Source organism: Echinops telfairi, unplaced genomic scaffold (genome assembly GCF_000313985.2).
Source record: "Echinops telfairi isolate 266 unplaced genomic scaffold, ASM31398v2 ScPeMD7_15;HRSCAF=58, whole genome shotgun sequence".
Taxonomy (NCBI): Eukaryota; Metazoa; Chordata; class Mammalia; order Afrosoricida; family Tenrecidae; genus Echinops; species Echinops telfairi.
In genome coordinates this window covers 9,161,245-9,178,811 of record NW_022103912.1, presented here as the reverse complement: position 1 = coordinate 9,178,811, position 17,567 = coordinate 9,161,245, and the positions used below count along the sequence as shown (strand labels likewise).

General features: G+C 49.2%; 2 protein-coding genes across 2 annotated transcripts in view; both read left to right on the top strand.

Moving 5' to 3' along the window:
* NCKAP5 (NCK associated protein 5) overlaps nt 1–2,920 on the top strand; it is a 734,641-nt gene extending 731,721 nt beyond the window's left edge. The window contains exon 17 of the mRNA XM_045287417.1: nt 1,519–2,920. Within this exon, the coding sequence (XP_045143352.1) occupies nt 1,519–1,535 (17 nt within the window). The 3' untranslated portion in view covers nt 1,536–2,920. The remainder of the gene's footprint in view (nt 1–1,518) is intronic.
* A 1,569-nt stretch (nt 2,921–4,489) lies between these two features.
* The window catches only part of LYPD1 (LY6/PLAUR domain containing 1), a 68,426-nt gene continuing 55,348 nt past the window's right edge, over nt 4,490–17,567 (top strand). The window contains exons 1-3 of the mRNA XM_045287437.1: nt 4,490–4,613; nt 4,747–4,785; nt 5,978–6,115. Coding sequence (XP_045143372.1) covers nt 4,553–4,613; nt 4,747–4,785; nt 5,978–6,115 — 238 coding nt within the window. The 5' untranslated portion in view covers nt 4,490–4,552. The remainder of the gene's footprint in view (nt 4,614–4,746; nt 4,786–5,977; nt 6,116–17,567) is intronic.

Genomic DNA, 17,567 nt, shown 5'->3' with positions numbered 1-17,567 from the left:
CAAAATGCACTGCCATCCCATTTCAACTCTTGGTGGGAACATCGAGGGTTTTCGGAACTGTGCATCTTCATGAAAGCAGACAGCGTCACAGTTCTCCTAAGGAGGGACTGGTAGACTTGAACTCCTGACCTGGTAGTTAGTAAGCCACGGCCTGGCCCACAGTGCCACCAGGCTCTTCACCTTTCCCATTGTGGGTGCTCAATAAATGGTCGCTCGTGTTAGCCTTCTAAATCCTTCTACCTGCTTTATACTACCGTATATATTCGGGTAAAAACCAAATTTTCCAGCACATTTTTAATGCAGTTTCGGTGGTACAATTAGGTGCCTCGGCGGATATTCGGGTCGGATTATACTCGAGTATATACGGTATATGATAAGTGGAATTTTTGATGGAAAAAGAATGTGAGCAATGTCTTAGTGATGCTAACATAGCCACACATCTCATTAAGGAGCCCTGGTGGTGCTGTGGGTTAAGCGTTGCGCTGCTAACCAGAAGGTTGGTTATTTGAACCTATTCTCATTGTGTTTTGCATCTGAGCTCTCTCTGCTTTCCCCAGATCTGAACCTTGGGAGCTAGTTGAACAAATGATGATACTCATATGTACAAGTTCTATCTAGTATTGCGTAGGGCTGTCGTATGTGAGAAAGTCCTACAGTGTACCAATTCCTCTAGGCTTGTTTAAATTAATATTTCAAGGATTTCTGAGAGCAAGGGTCCTCAAACTATAGCCACATGCGGCCTACCGAGGACATTTATCCAGCCCGCCGGGTGTTTTGGCTGCCACTGCCTGTCCTGCTTAGCAGCTGACTCGTCCAGTGTGCATAGGAATTTGTTCGTAGTTTTTTTAAAAAACTATAGTCCGGCCCTCCAATGGTCTGAGGGACAGTGAACTGGCCCCGTTTAAAAAGTTTGAGGACCCCTGTCCTAGAGGCACCAAACCCAAAACTTACTATAGTCACGTTGATTCCCACTCACGGTGACACTATAGAATGGTAGAACTGCCCAGGGCAGTTCCCAGACTGCCAGTCTCTATGGAAGCAGACTCCAAAGTGACAGTGCTCTGACGGCGTTAACATGCGCTGAGATTGCATGGCAATTTAAGAGATTCTGCCTTCGTTTCCATAGGACCCTAACTTTTGCCTGGAAGTCAAACCCTATCTGTATTTAGAAATAGTACAAGAAATACTTAGTAAAGAGGAGTCTGAAACTTTGATTAAGAAAAATAAGGCACTTTACCTGAACAAATCTCAAATGGATCCATTTTAAATGAAATTAAGTGGCACTTAACTGGTTTGCAAATCGGGACCTATTTATCTCAGTAAAATGATTAAAGTCTTGATTTATCCCTAAAATTGGCTTTATTATTACATGTAATTAGACTAGAAGGCAGTTAAAGACTTGTAGGTTCTCTCTATCCCTTTAAACTGCACTTTATACAGACAATAATTGAATATTGGATAAGATAACTTGATTTTCCAAAGAAATATGTTCCTAATATTTTCCTCTTTTTATTGCAGAAATTGAAACAAGTTGAAGAAATAAAAGAAGATCCTGAGAATAGATTACCTAAAATTTCCCTGGAGTCATTCAATACATTTAACAGCAATATCATGATTTTATTAGAAAAAGAGAAGAACTCTCTGAACAAGGCTGAAGGAAAAGAGAAAGAAAAATGAAGAGGCGTAGCTCAGACAGGCCTGGGATAGACAATATGGAATCTGAGTGATTCTTTATATGTAATAGCGTCTCTTCTTGTGCAAGTCAGGGTTCACATGATATATAAAGGCCTTCCTTCTCCACCACCCGCAGCTTAGTGAGCTGGGGATGGAGCACTTGAGAAACGTAAGGGGAAGGACAACGATGAACGATTACAACACCAGAGCCAACACTGTCACGTTCACAACCAGCAAGCGTGGAGCTTACGTCTCTGATGCAGTGATAAAAAACGGACTACACTTTGTCGTGTTTCCTGAGAATTCAGAGGAAACGCACAACACAGAAGTCTTAATTTTGCACTTTTCTTTGAATACTTGTACAGAAGCTGTAAATTTCTTTGGAAAGGAATTATATTTGTAGCAAAAAAATTTTTTAATGACAGCAATAAATTGATTCAGTGCTATGCTCTTGAAAGATGTACTAAGTTGTAGAAGTTGATGATAATATATTTTTTAATTTTTCCAGCTGAAGTTCCCGTTAAGTCCATTGTTTGTGGGTAACCCCGCATCGGGCCTGCTGAAAAGGGAGAGGGATCATTGTCATTTCCATCTCACAATCTAAATTTGACACCAATTCTAACTCTCATGCAATTTCAAAATTCCTGCCAGAGATTCAGGCTCTAGCAATAAGCATCATTCTGCTTCTCCTGAAACAGATGAAGAGGGGTGCTGGGTATTGATTGGGGGAGGCCGGGTGTCAGAAGTGGTCTATTTCCAAGAGCAGCGCTTCTTCCAAGCATGTCCTTACATCTTCTCCCACTTTGTGCTTCTCTGTGATTTTGTAAACATCGTTGATTTTTATCTTCCTGATTGTTTTACTAAAATCTTAAGGAGTCTAGAAAGTAGATTCCTCCTTGCAATCCTCACTTAAAAAAAATAACACGAATGGTCGGTGCTACAAAAGAGATTACTTTTAATATCCTTTTTTCTACAAAGAATGTTTATATGTAAGGATAAATTCTATTTCAAAGGTTAGGTGTATTTTTTCGAGATGTGGACTATTTATAATTGCTTTTGTACAGGAGCTTGTAAATTAGAATAGAGATATTTTTTAGGATCTATATGGTTCCTTTGGCACACGTCTGTTTCCTTACAGAGTATCATACCAGGGCGATCAGTGTTACTTGGTTAATTTGTACAACTTGTTGTATTTGAATTGTTATCTGAAACGAAAATGATGTAAAGTTCAGTGTCCTTCACACAACGAAATCCTTCGTTTCATTTCTGAATAAAAATTGTATCACAATTGTACGCTCTGAAAGCTGGACCGAACGCGTTAAAAGACCCGTGGGCCCGTCAGTTCTTTGAACAGTGACTCACGCAGGCACTGGTGATGAGATCCCCGCGGAGCACATAAATGGGCCCTGCGCACCCGCGATGGTAATTCAGCCAATTGTCAGATCAGACTCTGCCAACAGGCGAGTTATGGTCAAAGCATTTCAGTCTCCCCGAGGGGTTAACCAACTAGAAATGAAAGAAGGGGGAGGAGGCGAGGGGAAAGTAGGCGCTCCAGGCAGATAGAGAATGATCTCAGTAAAGAAATGGCAAGGAAGTCATTGAATCCCATTTCCAGACCTGCTAACAGGGTGGGAAAATAAATGATCAGCAGCCTGGCCTGAGAAAGCTGCCCCCATGAGGAGGTCGGAGACGGAGGAGCAGAGAGGCGAAGTATTTGAGGCGAGTTCCCCAGACACGGACCCCCGCCCCCTCCAGGGAATTTGAAGTCAAGGATGCGGAACGCGCCGCTTTGGGGGCGGGGGCAGGAAGGCGCACGGCGGGGCCCGCGGGCTCGGGCACCACCTGCTGCAAGGCTGGGCGAGCAAGCGAACGTGGCCGCGGGGTCCCTGCGAGTCCGCAAGGTGAGTTGCGGGTCCCGGGTGGCGGGAGGAAGGGCCGTGGGGGAGGGGCTCGGAAGGCCACGTCTGAAGGCCCGCGAGCCCTGGACTGGGATTGCGCCGGGCGGGAGCAGATGCAGGAGTGGATACTAAGAACCCGTGACTTTGGGGACAAGATGGAGCTGTCCGGCGTTTTGGAGGGAGGGAGTGGAGGCGAGCGGTCTCGTTTTCTGGTGGGGGCTTGTGGCGATCGTTCGGGGTTGCCCCCTCCCTCCTAAACCAGGCGACCAGGATGGGTGTCAACGCACCTTCCGGCGGTGCACGCAGGCCAGCGAGGGTGACGGCCGGGCAGGGTCCCCCCCACCCGCCACCCCCCTGACAGCGGACGCGGAGCCACAGTGGCACAGGGGCTTCTTGGTGAAGGCGTAGCCGCACCGCCCGCTCTAGGGAGCATGCAGGTGCGCAACGTTGCCTGCGCCCCATACTCCGCCGCCTCCCTCCCGCCTGGTGCCCGGGACGCTGCGCCTCCGCTGCCAGCTGCTCCGCAGTCTGGGCTAGTAGACCCGGGTCCCCGCCGTGGGGGACTCGCCCACCCCGAGGGTCCCAGAGGACCCAGGGGCGTGCCGGAGGGCCAACCCCGCACGCGCGCTCCCTCGCCTCCACCCCGCAGGTCCCCGCAGCAATCGCCACGCTTCCCACGACTCCCTTCGAACCCGGCCTCCTCTCGCGCGGGCGCCCCTTTCTCGGGGACTTGCGGGGGGCGGGGGGGGCTGGGAGGGGCCAGAAGCAGGAAGGGGGTGGGGACTTGGAGAGACCGACTTGCCCGCCAGCTCGCCGCCCCCTCCCGAAGCAGGCAGCAGTCACGTGGTGCCTGGAGCGGGAGGTGGGAGAAGAGGAGAGACTTTTTTGGGTGCGCTGGCTCGCCAGTAGTTCCCTTTGGTCTCAGTCACCAACTCCGGGAGCGCGAGCCGGCAGAGGCGCCCGCAGCCCCGGAGCAGGCGATGCAGACGCCGCCGGCGGCACCTGCGGCTCCTCTCGGCGGCGACCGTCGCCTCGGCGGCACCAGCGCGACCCCCAGCAGTCTAGGCGGCCACAGCCATTGCGGCTCGGGCAGCCACCGCAGACGCCGCCGCCGCCGCCTCTGATGCGCCCTCCCGCTGCGGGCCCCGCGGCTTCAGGAGGATGTGGGTCCTCGGCCTCGCGGCAACTTTTTGCGGATTGGTCTTCCCCGCAGGTAGGAAAGCGGCCCCGGCGGGCCAGCGGCGGAGCCGGGCGCGCTCAGCCCACCCCGGGACCCCGCGCGGCTGCCCCGCGGAGTTTGCCCGGTGCCCGCGGGCGCTGGGCCGCCAAAGTCTGGGAGTCCCGCGGTTTGCCCGACTCCGGCGGCAGCTGCGCCCCGGGGAAAGGGCGCAGGGAGGGTCCGAGCCGTGCTGGGCCTCCACGCGGGACGGGCACCGGCCCCCACCCTGGACCCGTCCAGGTGCCCGGCGTGGCCGGCTACGCGTGGGAGTGGCGCCGCCGACAGGTGAGCGGCGCCCAGAGCAGCCCGAGACGGCGGCGCCCCGGGGGCGCCCGACGTGGAGCCGGAGAGAAGCGCGCCGGGGTCGGGGCGTTTGGCCGCTCGGGCCCAAGCGGGGGTCTGGTACGTCGGGACGGACGCCCGGAGACCGGAGCAAAGCATCGGGCTGACTCGTGGGCGAGGGGCGCTCGGCCCGCTTTCTCTCCCGGCGGGGGTCCACGTCCAGACGGACTTCCGAGGGCGCAGGACCACCAGCCGCGAACCGGGGCCGGAATGGCGGGCCTGCGGGGAGAGGTGGCGCGATCGGGACGCGCGGTGCGGGCGTGCGCTCGTGCCCGCCAGCCCCCGCCCTTCGCGGCCACCCCCGCCGCCTCCGAGGCGTCGCGGGGGTGGGGGGACCGCGGAACCTCGCCTTGGGACCTCGGGCGCGGGAGCCCCCTGCGTCTGGCGGCGCCTCTCCGTTTCCGGAGAACGCTGGCTGGGATTTTTAAAATAAAAGCAGAGAGGGCGGCTGCGAACGCCATGGTGGGTGGTGCCCAAATAGTAATTAAGCAATTTGTAACTAATCAGTTAGGCGAATCCTTTGGTATAGACGCTCTCGACGCGCTTCTCGGAAGCGACTTCGTTCGTGAGAGTTGCCTTCCCCTCCTTTTAAACTTCCTTGGGAAAGGGTGGGTGGTTGGACGAGCTCTTTGTTGGTCCCGGAGCGGAGGCCGAATTCCACTCTTATCCGGCTGGGTGCTCGGTGGCCGCGCAGCCCCCTGCCGGCCTCGCCAGCACCCAGGCCCTGGCAGGCGACCCTGGCTTCCCAGAGGCCGGGGCGGCCGCGCGCTGGGACTGGAGCGGCTCCTGGTTTGAGGTGGGCTCTGTGGGGGCCTGTCTGAGCCCAGCTGTGTCTGTCCTGCAGGCTTCGCGCTGCAAATCCAGTGTTACCAGTGTGAAGAATTCCAACTGAACAATGACTGCTCATCTCCGGAGTTCATTGTGAATTGCACGGTGAACGTTCAAGACATGTGTCAGAAAGAAGTGATGGAGCAAAGTGCCGGTAAGATTCCCGCAGCTCGCTCGCTCTCTCTCTCTCTCTCTCTCTCTCTCTCTCTCTCTCTCTCTCTCTCACTCAGCTCTTTGGAAGGCTGTGGGTGGTAGGAGGGAGAGGGTCATTAAATTACAGGAAAGGCACTGGCTTTGACTTAATGCGCACACACTGGTTATCACAGATTTACAGTGCTGGGAAAATGGAGAGTTCCAAGTTATTTTCATCTCATTAGAGTTAATTACCGGGGCTTCTCCCCAAGGGACTTTGGAGGGGAAGTGCATTTAAATGAGAGGCTTTCCTCTCTTTATTTACTCTTTTCTCCTTCCTATGCTAAAAGCTGACCAGAGGGCTAGAAACGATATGGAGAATCAGCCCTGGGATGGGCACCTAGCTAGGCTGTTGTGTGTGAGCAATCGCAGCTTGAAATACAGAGCTAGTTGGAGTTCCCAGAGAGCGGAGCTTGAGAAATGTGTTTTGTCATCGAGGCACACCATATTTCTTTGAACAACACTACAGGATCAGCGCCTCATGGTGAAACCATGCACCTGTATGCAGTTTAAATGTTGTTGCTCTGACCGGGTGAAACCATGCACCTGTATGCAGTTTAAATGCTCTTACTCTGACTGGGTGAAACCATGCACCTGTATGCAGTTTAAATGTTGTTGCTCTGACCGGATGAAACTGTGCACCTGTATGCAGTTTAAATGTTGTTGCTCTGACCGGCCTAGTTGCAAATTCTTTCTGCAGAAATTGATCTTCTGGGAAGTCTGAGACAAAATTGTCCTGCGTCTCTTGCCCCAAGAAAAACAGCCCGCATTCTCTGGTCAGATAGGATTTGAGGTACGCAAACAGAACAAAGCAAAGCAACAACACAGTTTGGGAATGGTTGTTTAGTGTGGATTGAGATGGGATGATGGCATCTAGTTGGTTCCTTACTATTTGTATGTCTTTGCTGGGGATTGTAGCTGAGCAAAGCCCGACTGCCCTTAGACAGGAGGGACTGCTGGTGAGTTTAGTACCCGGAGTGTTCGATTGTTACTTCCAAACACTTTCACTTTCTTCCAGGCAGTAGTTTAGAGCTAGGTTTCCTTGAGAATTTTTTCAGGATCCTCTAGGCAGTGGTTCTCAACCTTCCTAATGCCTCAGCCCTTTCATACAGTTCCTCAGGTTGTGGTGACACCCCACCCCCACCCCCCCACCCCCCCGCCCAACCATAAAATGATTTTCGTTGCTACTTCAGCACTGTCATTTTGCTACTGTTATGAATCGGGGGACCCCTGTGAAAGGGTTGTTCAACCCCCAAAGGGGTCACGGACCCACAGATTGGGAACCGCTGCTCTAGAGGATTGCCTACCCTGTGCTCTTTGTTGTTCGCTGGGCTCCAGTTAAGCCAAGGAGAGAAAAGGATGTGGAAGCGTGCGTGCACCACATCCAGAAAAGGGGTCCTGGTTCTGAGACACCTTTCTTCCTCTCTGAAAGGGTCTCGAAGATGACCACCTGGCACTCCATTTTCAAAGTGCTGCGGGATCCCCCCCCCCCCCTACACACACACACACACGGTGAGAAAGGCAGGGCAAGCAGGCCAGCTCCCCATCTCATCCACATGAAAGGGTGTCGGAATGAGAAGCACCTGCCTGAGGCTGCTCCACCCTTCTTAGCTCTTGGGTCAAGGCAACCACCCTCTGCCCCTTGCTGCAGGCTAAAAGGTGGAAAGAGCCAGAATGAGTAAGAACTAGCTCACTATGACCACCTGTGGTGTTGGTTGAGCAATAAAACTCCGGTTGAAGGACCCTAGGGCTTTGTCTGTGGCTCGAGAAGCCAGACATTTCCCAGCCAAAGCTGAATGCACTTGTTTCTAGAGTAAGGTGACCAGATTTTAACATTGGTAAAGCAGGACACCATTGATCAAACTCTTATCCTGGCGAAATGGCAGCCGAAAACTGTATACCCTAGCTTGTCGTGCATTCTTTCCAAAAATCAGGACTTTTTTAAAACGCCGCGGGATGCAGGAAAAATTGTTAAAAATCGGGACTGTCCCGCCAAAAGCGGGACATCTGGTCACCTTATTCTAGAGGGACTGAAAGTCTAGCCAGGTCATCCACTTTTGTCTGCAGGTAATTGCTAGAGACCGGTTCTTTTAATGACAGTCACCTTACTGGTAAGGATGGAGCAGAAACCCTAAACTCTTGATAGTCAAATGGCCGCCGTGTACTAATATGACAGTGAACTCTGGCGTCAAGTCAAATCTCACTCCTCGGGTTTCGGAGACTGAATCTCTAGGGGAGCGCACTGCTCATCTCTCTCCCATGGAGCAGCTGGTGAGTTTGAACCACTGAACTTCCAGACAGCCCAAAGCTTGTCCGACTGCACCCTCAGAGCCCCTGAATCGGCACAGTAAGAAAACAAACACACGAGTTAACTTTTGTTGCATGTCCTTGTGCTCAGGCCCTGGCCCAAGCATCTGACGTGTTACATCCTAGGAAATCTGATGGTTCTCTTTCCAGGGCCAAGTGTGTTACTGGGCATTTGAAATTTACCACTGGATTTTCTCCACTCAGGAGCGGGCAGTGCCTCCTGAAAGGTTCAGAATTGTTTTTTAAGATTCACAATATATTTTATTCTGAGCAGCATCAAATTATGTTTGATATAGCATTACAAAGGCCCTGTGAGTCTAGCTAAGGCCAGGTGGAATTTCCTTGGAAGGTGGATCCAAATCCATATGCTGGTCCTACCCTTCCTACTACACGAAGCCTATTCAGGAGCTCTGTGGAGCGCTTGGCTCCTCTGTTAGGTCGCTCCAGGCGATTTTGAGGTGCCCCGAGTTCACAGCTGTCCTGATTCTCAGAATTGATCTGGTCCAGTCTTTTGATACTATAGACTTGTTGTCTTTAAATAGGTTGTGACTCAGTGATCCTAGAGGACGCAGCTGAACTGCTCCGTAGTTTCCACGGCCACCGTTGTTAGGGAAGCAGACAGCCACACCTTTCTTTCTCTCTGCCCCCCTCTTTTTAAAATCATTTTATTGGGGCTCATTCAATTCTTATCACAATCCACACATACATCAATTGTGCACAGCGCACTTATCCATTTGTTGCCCTCATCATTCTCAAAATTCGCTTTCCGCTTGGTTTCCTGGAATCAGCTCCTCATTTTCCTTTTTCCCCTCCCCCTCCCTCCCCGCTCCCCCCTCCCTCATGAACCCTTAATAATTTACAAATTATTATTTTATCTTATCTTATGCTTTTTAAAAAATCACTTTATTGGGGGCTCGTACAACTCTTATCACAATCCATGCATCAGTCCATCGCATCAAGCACATTTGTTGCCATCATTATTCTCAAAACATTTGCTTTCTACTTGAGCCCTTGGTATCAGCTCCTCATTTCCCCCCTCCCTCTCCACTCCCCTCGTGCAGTTGGTGAGGGTCAGCCACCAACCTTTCCATTAGTGATTGAACACTTGATGCTGCACCACCTAGCGTCCTTTGTGTGTGTGCCAGAGAAGGAAACATTAGCGCCATGGTGGCATGGTATCTCACACCTCGGGCAAGGTCAGCAGTTCAAGCCCACCAGCCTCTCTGCTGGAGAAGGATGAGGCTGTTTGCTCTGGTCAAGATTCACTGCCCGAGAACCCCTAGCAAGCAGTGCTCCTCTGTTCCGTGAAGGTCCTCAGGAGTCCGAATCAGCTCCAGGCCAAGTAGCCTTGGCTTTTTGATCAGAAGAAGAAAGACCCAGAGAAGTTAGGGTGGCCCCGGTTCAAGTCCACCGGTGAACATGGAAAGCCTGGTTCCCGGCGGCAGCTTTGCTGCGACACTAGCCCCTGACATGGTGAAATACACTTCTGGTTTACCTGAAAAGGTAACTGAGGCAGAGTTGGAAGGACTGACATAGATTTTCAGAGTTCACCAATTTGCCCGGACAGCCTGCCTGGACTGGTTAAGTGGATGGACAGGGTGTCAGCAAAGGGGATGTCAATAGATTTTGAAAACCAAGGCAGACTTTCGGAGATGGAGTGCTCTGTGGCCTGGTGTTTTTCTGTAGGTTCTGAAAAACCAGAATTTTAAACGGACGACAGAATTTTAACGAACCAGACAACTCTGACATTAAGTGGTAACGAAAGGTGTTCTCATTCCAAAAAAAAGATAAAATACCAATGGTGCAATATGCCCGGACCGTCTGCGTGTCCTTGGATTAAGTCTGCAAGCTCGGCTCTTAAGACTTTTGACGCAGCAGGCACATTTTAATGTTCGAGTCTGAACTACATTTAAAGTGAACCTTTCCCTCTGCTCCAGTGTGGCATTTCTATTAGGCGCTGCTGCTGTTTTTGATGTTCTTTTCTCTGCTGGCCATTTCTGGGCCAATAAGGCACCGGCTATAAGGGAAGGGAGGGTTGGACCAGTTTCGTTCATTGTCCATATTAATTGATGTTTAAAGGTTTGCCTAAAGAATGACTTTTCTCAAAGGCTTTGCCCTTAAAGGGTTAGCTGCTACTTACCGGCCCTCTTAATAATGATATTTCTTTTGCCTTATCACCACCAGCTGCAACATAGCTCAAATATTGATTTTTCTTTCTTTACAAATAGAACCCCACCCCACCCCGAGTATGAATTTTTAAACCAGAGCATAAAGAATGTGAATTTGCATTTGTTTGACAGTGCAATCTTGTAATTAGAGTTTTTCCTCTTGACTAGATACAGTGAAAGGGGCATAATTTAATTTTTATAGACTAGCCAATTTCTGCCCGTAGTAAAATATAGCTCTGTCAGTGAGCAAAATGTTACAGGTTCTCCTAAACCTTATTTAAAAGTTAAATGCAGTATATTGAGAGAAAGTTCATGGTCTGAATCAGTAACCTAATCGATCTCTTCACCCATCCTTTGCCAGATGCATTAATCTATTTGTCTGTTTTGCAATATAAGAGTGACTGATTTACTTGCCATGTTGCATCCACATTATGGCCGGATCAGTAAGGGCTGTTTTCCTTTTGGATTAGTTAGTGCTCATGATACGGGTTCAGGAGAGTTCCTTGCCATGCATGGGTTTATTTCACATCTCTTTTTCTTCTCGCGAGCAAAGTAAGCAATAGCAAGCAAGGACCTAATTTCCCTAAAGTAACCAGTCACTCCCCTCATAGTAAAAAGAATTGTAAGGTGACCCACAATCTCTGCTTTGTGAAATTGGCACATGCCTTCATTTCACCAAGATTTGAAATCCCAGGATCTAGTTTGCCCTTAGGAACCCTGGTGGTACGGTGGTTAGGAGTTGGGCTGCGATTCGAAAGGTCAGCAGTTCCAAACTACCAGCTACTCCGTGGATTTACAGCCTGGGAAGCCTCCCTAGAGTTGTTGGGAATCGGCATGGACCCCGGGGCAGTGGGTTCTGGATCCACTGTGCCTGTGAGCATGCCCGTGCACATCCGCAGGGTCCATGCGGTGGGGCCAGTGGGATCTCTGACAGTCACAACCCGAGGGTGCAGTGCTCGTGCGGATCGGGAGCAGTTTCTGCCTGCAGCAGCGTGCACTTTTGCGCATGCCTAGGGCGCGCTTTGTGACTGTCGTTAGGTGTTGCTGCCTGGGTTCGGACTCATAGCAGCTCCGTGCACAGCAGAATGAATCACTGCCCAGTCCTACGTGTGTGAGCCCATTGTTGCAGCCACTGAGCCAATCCATCTCATCAGGAGTCCCCCTCGGCTCTTTTGTTCTGCCCCTCTGTGCAGCAAGATGCCCTCCTCCAGGGACTGCGCTCTCCTGATAACATGTTCAGAGAACAAGAGATGAGGTCTCACCATCCTCTCTGAGGACCATTCTGGCTGGACTTCTTCAAAGGCATTTGTGTTCATTGTTCTGCTGGTCCATGGTATAGTCAATACTTTTCACCAGCACCACAGTTCAGAGGCATTATCTTTTTTGTTCCTTATTCATTGATTATTTTAGTGAAAAATCAATGAGTTGTCCTTCATGGAAAGATTTCCACCTTATACACTGTGTTAGTCTGGGTAGACTAGAGAAACAAATCCAGGGAGACTCATGTCTGTGTAAGAGAGAACTTTATATCAAAGAGTAACTATATTAAGAAAACATCCCAACCCAGTCCAGATCAAGTCTGTAAGTCCGATATTAGCACATACGTCCGGTACAAGCCTATAAATTCCTCTTCAGACTCACACGGCACATGCAATGATGCTGAATGCAGGAAGATCACAGGCCAGTGGGTGGAAAGTTGTGGATCCAGTGGCGGTGGAAGCATCTCAGTGCTGCTGTGGGTCTCCACGTGGCTCCTCCAGCACCAGGGCTCTGGCTCCATCAGCGTAGCTCCATGTGGCTTGTCAGCCAGAATGTGTAGCAGAGAGTGAGTGTGTCATGCCTCCAAATGAGGTCATCAAGCTGCGACCTGATTGACAGGCTAGACTCCACCCCTTCCTCAAGTTGACAGATTATATAACTGCCACACACAGGATCCAGTTTTTGTAGGTTCAGGAGTTCTGGTGATGTAGTGGGTTAGACTCTGTGCTGTTAACTGCAAGGTCCACAGTTAGAGCCCTCTAGCTGCTTAGAGGAAGAGGGAGGAGTCTCTGTACTCCTGTAAAGATTTACAGTCTTGGAAACCCACAGGGGCAGTTCTTCTCTGTCCTGTAGGGTCACTATGAGTTGGAATTGACTGGATGGCAGTGAGGTTTTTGTTTCCATGTGCGCATCTCTCTATGTAATACCCATATATGAGTATTTCAAGAAGTAATCCTACAAGGCAATTTTAAAATAATATTAATTCACTAAGGCAAAGCTTTTCTTTCTATCTATATATTTTTAAGTATTGCTACAAAATCATAGAAACCTTTATTAAACAAAAATATCCCAATGTAAAGCTATTATTTATCAACATATATTACGTTTAGGCCATTATACTTCTGAAGGTAGTGTTTTCATCTGTCTCACCATTCCCTGAAAATTCTGTTATTTAATTTCCCAAAATAACTCCCTACCATCACGTAAATTCCATCTCATAGCAACCCTATGGGACAGAGTAGAGTTGCATCTTTCTGTTTCTGAGGCTGTAAAGTTTTACCTGCGTAGGAAGCCTCACCTTTCTCTCTCAGAGCAGCTGGTGGGTTTGAACTGCTGACCTTACAGGCAGCAGCCCAACTCATAAACACTATGCCACTAGAGCCCCTTTTTTTCTATTTGTGGTGGTGGTTAGGTGCCATGGCGTCAGTGCCAACCCGTAGCCCCCATGTGCACAACAGATCGAAACACTGCCTGCATGTGAGCCCATTGTTGTCGCCCCGGGCCTGTTTACACCATGACAAAATGACAGTTTTGATCTCCTCAAGGGGCATTTTAAAATGCTGCTGCTTTTAGTGTTCTTAGAGGTCTGGGAACCAAAAGGATTGGAAGAAACAACATCAAAGCTGCATGGTGGAATGGAGTAAACTCAAAAACTCACTGCCATTGTCAATTCAAACTTCTATCCATCCTATAGGACAGGGTAGAACTCCCCCTATGGGTTTCCAAGGCCATCCCTTCCTTCCATGGAGTGGCTGATGGTTTTGGACTTCGTGCTAAGATTTTCAACACCTGTTTCACAGGACAGCCCTTGCTACCCTGGAAGCATGGACAGGTGTATTGTAGTGACAGGAAAAACAAATCTCGTGGGACAGATTTCCTGGTCTTTGTCTCACCAAGGCGATTGACAGTTTCGTAAAACTTCTCCCTAATAAATCGCATGATTACCTGGTATTGTTTGAGAAAATCCATTAAGATTACCCCCTTTAGAAACCCAAACACAGTCATCATAACCTTCTGAGCTGACCTCTCTCACCTGAGTTTAACTGGCCCAGCGGCTGCCCCCTGAAGCCACTGTTTTGATTGGACTGCTGGTTGGAAGACACAGCACATGAGAGTTGGCTAAATGTTTCCCGGAGAACTTGTCTGCAGCCATCTACTGATGGCAGAAACATATTGAAAACACATTTATTTGGAATAAACCCCTGCTTTTAGCAACTAGTAGAGATACTTTTTGACTTGTGTACAGATGGATAAAAGGAAGCTTCATACATAATAGAAAAGCTTCATCTTTTTATTCCATTTTCCACCATTTTTGAAGCTCCGCCCCATCCCACAAACCCAAACTTACTGCCATTGGGTGGGCGCTGACTCGTAGTTTCCCTGTAGGATAGGGTGGAACTGCCCACCTGGGTTACAATACACATGGGGCTGTGATCTCCATGGTCAGCAGTCATAAACCACCCATCGTGCTTTTGAAGAAAGACGGGGCTTTCTACTCCTGTGAACAGTTAAAAGTCTCCCAACCCCCGTGAGGTTGCTATGCATCAGCATTGACCCGATGTCAGTGAAGATGGTTTGGGTTTAACTCTTTATGAGAGTAGAGAGTCCTGTCTTGCATGGGAGAAACAGCTGGTGGCCTCGAACTGCTGACCTTGCAGAGCCCAATGCATAGCCACCGGGTCACCAGAGCTAAAAATTGTATCGAAAACTTCCACCATTTTAAAATGTCATTTTCCTCCATTTTAAAGCTCTTCCTTAGCCGCATAGCTATGTTTCATTCTTGTAAGAAAAAAATAGAGCTGTGTGGGCCTGCTCCTTGGCTGATGTACAGTTCACAAACTATCCATCTTACCTGTTCATCGTCACTGTTCATGCTACCAGCTGTCTCCTGTTCCCCCTCTCTGGTCTCACACATCCTGCCCTCACTTCCTCACCCCAGTCTCTCTTTAAATCATTCAGATGGCCTACACAATATGCCCCAAGAATAAAGTGGACAACATCATCATATCTTAACGTCAGCCTAGGAGACCAGCATATTAAAAAAAAAAGAAAGATTCAGATGTCAGAAGAGTCATCCTTCGGTATTCACCTTAGCCTGGCTTAAAGCAGTGGTTCTCAACCTTCCTCATGCCGTGACCCTTGCATACAGTTCCTCGTGTTGCGGTGACCTCCCAACCATGAAATTATTTTCGTTGCTACTTCATCACTGTCATTTTGCTGTTGTTAAGAATCGGGCAACGCCTGTGAAAGGATAGTTCGACCCCCCAAAGGGGTCGCGACCCCCAGGTTGAGAACCGCTGACTTAGAGGTGTCCGCGTCAAGGTCAAAGCAGTCTTGAATGACACACAGTGAGTCTGTGCAGTGAGGACAACAGCACTGCCTCCTCTCCAGGGGACACTCAACAATGCCTCTCTTCTCGGGACAAGACACTTGGGCAATCCGTTCACTCCCTCAGTTCGGGAGAAGCATCCATCACTGTCCTGTGGCAGGCGGACCTGGCTCCCGAGGAAGTGTTTGGAGGGTGAATGGCCAATGCCTGTAGGCTCTTGGATGCTCTAATAAGTGGAGCATTTGTTTATATAACTTCCCAGCTGAACAACCTCCCTTCTCCAGAGATGCAACGTTTGAAGATTGATCAGGCTCTCCCACAACACGAATTCCTCCCACCGCGAACTCATGAAAGCATTTATCATGGATGGTTTTCTTAATGAGTTCAAACAGGGAGGCTTCAAAGCTGGATGTTTGGGGTTTTTTTCTGCCAAGTGAAAATGAAACGAAGTATGAAAACAAAATACACCTTTGCTTTTGAACTTTGAAAAAGAAATCTGCGCTTATTTTATTCCTCAGACAAAATGATTTGAACCTATGACTAGCTCGCTTGCCTGCTTTCTCTTTTTGAAAATCCTCCTGTATTCCCACTTTTGTTTTTCCGTTTTGTCTAACCATTGCACTGCTGCTCGTTTTTTCATCTTTCCACATTTTAATAGAAATTTATTTGAACTCCAATTCACATATCAATATGTGCTTCTTCTCCCAGGCAATCTACTGAAGGCCAAATGTATTAGGAGCGTCCATCAAATCTGTGACAAATAAGCCTATGAATAAAATAATTTTTATACAAGAGGGCTTCCAAAATTTCTTGGAAAAATCTAAAATATAATGGAAAACTCCCATGAACTTTTTCAAGCTCCCTCCTACATGGTCTTAATTTTTTAAAAAATATGCGATACGCGTTGAGTTTTGGTTACGTTGTGATTCGGGAATTATGTTCACAGACCAGAGGGATAGGGCGTGCTGTCTCATTAATAAATTGATCCCAACCTTCCAGTGGCCTCCTTCCCTACACAGTGAAGCACAGGAGCCGAATTCAGTGCGCTCGAGACGGGGACACCCTAGAGATGATGGAATCAATTGCTTTTTTAAAAAGAATACATTTGGATATAATAAGGTGACCGCGATGGCACCAGTGCTTGGTTTCAAGAGGTTCAGGACTTTGCACATCAGGAGACGGATCCAGCTGCAGCAGGGGGAGCATGTCGGAGTATCGTAAGGAAGTGCTGCTACTCGAGCGCATTGCATTTCTCCCTGGACACGGACAGTAGCTTCTTAGGCTTTTCTTTTTCTTGGACTTGCTCAAGAGGGCGGTGGAGGGAGCAGAGATGGTTCCCAGAGGTGGGCAGTGCCAGGCATGGCACTTCACCTGCAGCAGTCTGTGCCTGTTGTCCCTGGGATGCCTGTGAACGGCCAGAGTAGTTTGCAGGGCCTCCACCGAAGTTTCTTCAAAGTGCACCTGCAGAAGCAGTTGTATGAAGTGTCGTTGTACCGTGGCTTTTATGCACGGTTTCATTGCTTATGTGAATTCCAGCAAGCCACTGGGGCTCCAGTAACTTCATGGAAACTCTTCAAAAATGACGAGAGGCTAGGTTGACTTATCTTTCCACTCTGTGAAGGAAGCTAAACGGGGGGAGTGCAAAGGGCACTCAGCTTCAAAGCAAGTGGGAGAGTTTGGAGAGGCAGGGCCTGGGCAGGAGGCATGTAGGGGAGGAGTTGTTCCTGTGCTGCCTGTGCAAGGCCAGGTTGCCTTCCTACAGAAGAGAAAGGAGGCAGGGCAAGTTGGAAGCTTTGCAAGGCTAAGAGTGGAGTTCGCCTGAGAGACTGAACCAGCCTCTGTCACACCTGTGCCTGTGAGAGAGAAAGCTACCCAGGACACTGCTGGCTGGTACCCCATTGGGTAGCATTTCCAGCAATTGACCTTCTCAGTGGAGGTGCTGAGGAACATAATAGAAGGATGCTCCTACAGACTTGTCTTTGTTCCCTGTCCTCAAACCACAGTGGGCCTGCTGCCAGGTGCTGCCAGGATTGTAGAGTGCATTTTCCTAATCAACTTGAACTACAGCTCCATCCGTGGGAACCCATTCATGGTTTTTATTTCTGGACAGAAGCTTCTAAAAGGATGTGTGTGTGTGTGTCTTGTGTGTCTGAGTCTCCATAAAGGGTGTGTGTGTGTGTGTGTGTGTCTTGTGTGTCTGTGTCTCCATTGTGTGTGTGTGTCTTGTGTGTCTATCTCCATCTCCCCAACACTGCAAACACACACACACACCTAATAAGATGTGTGTGTGTGTGTGTGTGTGTGTCTTGTGTGTCTGTATCTCCATAAAGGGTGTGTGTGTGTGTGTGTGT